Genomic DNA, 3,433 nt, shown 5'->3' on the forward strand with positions numbered 1-3,433 from the left:
CAAGCAATCAGTCTGATTAAGAGAGAGACAGTGTGTGTGTGTGTGTGTGTGTGTGTGTGTGTGTGTGTGTGTGTGTGTGTGTGTGTGTGTGTGTGTATTGATAGAACAGCCTGTGTGTTTATGCCTGAATCACTCATTCCCTCATTATCAGAGTTATTCTTGTGGCTGATTGTTGTTCGATTACAAAATCTCTCTTAGTGACTGAAAAGATGAATTTCTCTTCCTCCACTGTCGAAGACATTTTTGTCATGTCTTGTTCTCTCCTTCATTTTGATTGGTAAATGTGGAAGAAAAGAACATCACCGCAGTGTTCCAAAAATTCAACTACTGAATGAAATACAACAGATTTAGTGGACTTTACAAGATTTGGATATAAGAATGGATGCTGCCTTTTCCAGACTTGCTTTTAATTTATTTCTCTTTTTCCATTTTATCTAAATGTTCATGTGCAGTCATTTAGTTACCACTGCATTTCCAACCCAGCTGTGCTCCATGTTTCTCAGGCGAGCGTCCCTTCAAGTGCAGCCAGTGTGACAAGGCCTTCAACCAGAAGAGTGCTCTGCAGGTCCACATGGTGAAACACACAGGAAAGAAGCCCTTCAAGTGTGAGGTGTGCAGCATCAGCTTCACCCAGAAGAGCAACATGAAACACCACATGAAGAGATCCCACGGCTACGGTGAGCAGCCGGCTGGCTTCACACCAACACAAACACTTGAACGTGCAAGCAGTCGTCTGCGCTGCTTCTAACAACACGAAGCCTGTTTGGGCTTTTCATTCTGGAGCAGCGCTCACGTATCAGGGTCCTTTTTTGTCTGATTTGTGATGTTTGTTTTCTAAATGTGTCTTTTATGCTTCTGGTTTTCACATATTCAGGCTCTGCTTGTGTTAAACATTAGACGTGTCCTTCAGACACCTAATCAACCTAACCATCATTTATTTTCAGTTTTATCTTTTGTGCTTCCTTTGTTCTCATTATGTAGTTAGAATGAGTGTTTTCAGTGGCAGCACTCATCACTGATGAACACTCACATTCAGCTCCATTTTCAGTGTTCTGCAACATGTCTGAGCAGCAGAGCTGAGCTGACGGACAGCTTCTTTTAGTCTCTCTTATAGTGAGTGTAATTTATTACCTCGTTCTGACAGAGTCACAGTTAAGTTTAAGGGTCTGGATGCCCTTTAGTTAATCCATATTCATATTATTATTGATTTCACGCAGGCGTTTCAACCTGGAGCCTGACAGGTGCTTATTGAAAAAGACTGGTGCTGACATATCAACTCTGTTAGAAAAGTTACTCCACAAAATTTCCACTCAGCTCCTCTGGGTTGACAAAGTGTTGACAATTCAAACGTCAAGTTTGTACTGCAGTTCTCTGGAGTGTCACAGGTAATAAGACCCAGACTCCTCCAGGATTAAAACACCTCTTTCCAAAATTGTCGTTTATAGCTGTGCCACGTGTGTAGATATTGCTCTCACAAAGATTAAATAAAGTTCCTCCAGGTGAAAGAATAGTTCTGACTTTCCAGTTAAGCCTTGCTTCAGATTTTTCATACCAATGTGTCATGATTGTTGCACACAAAAACATCAGCTGTTGGACTGAACCCACCCAAAAACCTGTTTGTTTTTTACAAGAGACAGCATGTGCTCGCTGAAATGAAGGCTCCCAGAAGGGACAGAATACAGCAGTGGGATTGTAAAAGCAACCAGCTTCCTGTTTTTGTTGTGGAAGGGTGGCTCCTTACTGCTGCTGCCATGGAACCTTTTCCATCATCTTTTTTTTATTATTATTTTACAAAAATGTACAGCACAGCTGGAGGCGAGTGTGGGACAGAATGACTGCTGCTTCAGGCATAATGTCTCATAATTTTTTGTTAAACTTTTTAAATTAAAGTAGCTAAGTACAGAAGGCATCAAACATTTAAAAGCCATTAATTGTTACACAAACATCTGACATTTGTAATCACTAGGTCATGCAGTCCACTTGACCGATTCAGGTCTTTGACTTTTTCAGCTACTTGATGTTTGGTCTCAACTTCTTACAGATTTTTTCCCTAAAGTTTTTATCTACTACCACAAAGAAGTTCACAGTTTGTTGAAATATATCTCAAGCATGCGTTATAAAGTAATAATATCCAGCCTTATCACTGGATGATGACCTCACTCTGTGATCCTCTCAACCTGGTAAAACGAAGCTGGATTTTGGCACTTTTGAGAAATCTCCTTATATGAAGGCAAACAGCTGAGTTCTCACCAGGCAGCTTTTTCTTACATCACTTCTGTACCCTAACTAACTATGCTCTGTATACATCAGCAGCCCCTTCCCATGGTAACACCACATGAGCCACTTAGCCCAGCCCTGGGATGACTGTTTGCAAAATGAAGATGAAGCACTTTGGGAACATGATAAATGGGCTCACATTATCAGATTTGAATGAAAAATCGATTTTGAATCGAATTGTGGCCCCAAAAATCAGAATCGAATTGAATCGTGAGAGAGTAAAAGATTTCCACCCCTGGTTACAACTAATTTTGGATCCCTTTAAGGAGAAAAATGTTTGGACTTGGCTCACAATAATTTGTTTGTTTATCACTTAATTATTTTGTCAAATCTTCACTAGATTTATTTTTTCCTCATTTATGGCAGATACAGTTAAGCTGGGCTGCATGTTTTTTTGTTTTGTTTTTCTCTGGCTACTTTTTTGTTTGTCCTCCACATGTCTCTTTTTATTTTTCCCCTTATTTCTGTAAGGACACTCTGCATGCCTTTGTTTGTTGGTGCCAAAATACTATTTATTGCCTGTCAAACTGTTATCCCTTGTATTCATTGTAACTGTAACTAACAAAATGAAATAAGGGGAAATAAAACATTTTCCTGAATTTCAAACAGTCAGTTTCTGTACAAAGACTAAACTGCAAAAAAAGACAAACTTTCAGAAACACTGTAAAACTACTGATAACTTTAAAATAAAAGGCCTAGCATTTCCTAAAACAATGCATATCACCCACTGCCTTTTCCAGAGTTTTACACTAAAATCATGTTATTATGCAACATGCTCTCACTCCCAACTCGTCACCATATTGACGCTTGGTCAGGTACCATCTGCATCCAGTTTGCCACGTTGGGTACCCCCCTCGCGTCAGTTATTCACGCCTGTGGCTTTTCCGGGTTGCACCACATAGGGATCTTTGCGCCACATAGGGGTCTTTGGGTTGGGGGTCTGTGGTTAATATGAGGGACCAGGGTTAATGGTTAATTTTAGGTACTGAGGTCAGGGAAAGATATCTAGGGCTAATAGAAGTTCAATTTAGGGTCTGGTACAGTTAGTCGTCATGCATTTCCTACTCTTTTCAAAAAAATGACAATGCGCCCCTCCTCCTCCGTCTCATCTCAGTGTTTCCCCTACCATTATACAGGCGGGGCGCCCCCCCCACCC

The 3,433-nt window shown here is 40.6% G+C and overlaps 1 protein-coding gene across 1 annotated transcript in view; it reads left to right on the plus strand.

Annotated features, from left to right (window-relative positions):
* LOC106529256 (zinc finger protein 236) overlaps positions 1–3,433 on the plus strand; it is a gene marked incomplete at its 5' end in the record, with an annotated part of 68,473 nt that overhangs the window by 59,228 nt on the left and 5,812 nt on the right. Inside the window, 1 exon segment of the mRNA XM_014024611.1 lies at positions 504–677. Within this exon segment, the coding sequence (XP_013880065.1) occupies positions 504–677 (174 nt within the window).

This window comes from Austrofundulus limnaeus, unplaced genomic scaffold (assembly GCF_001266775.1).
Source record: "Austrofundulus limnaeus strain Quisiro unplaced genomic scaffold, Austrofundulus_limnaeus-1.0 Scaffold431, whole genome shotgun sequence".
In the NCBI taxonomy this organism is placed as follows: Eukaryota; Metazoa; Chordata; class Actinopteri; order Cyprinodontiformes; family Rivulidae; genus Austrofundulus; species Austrofundulus limnaeus.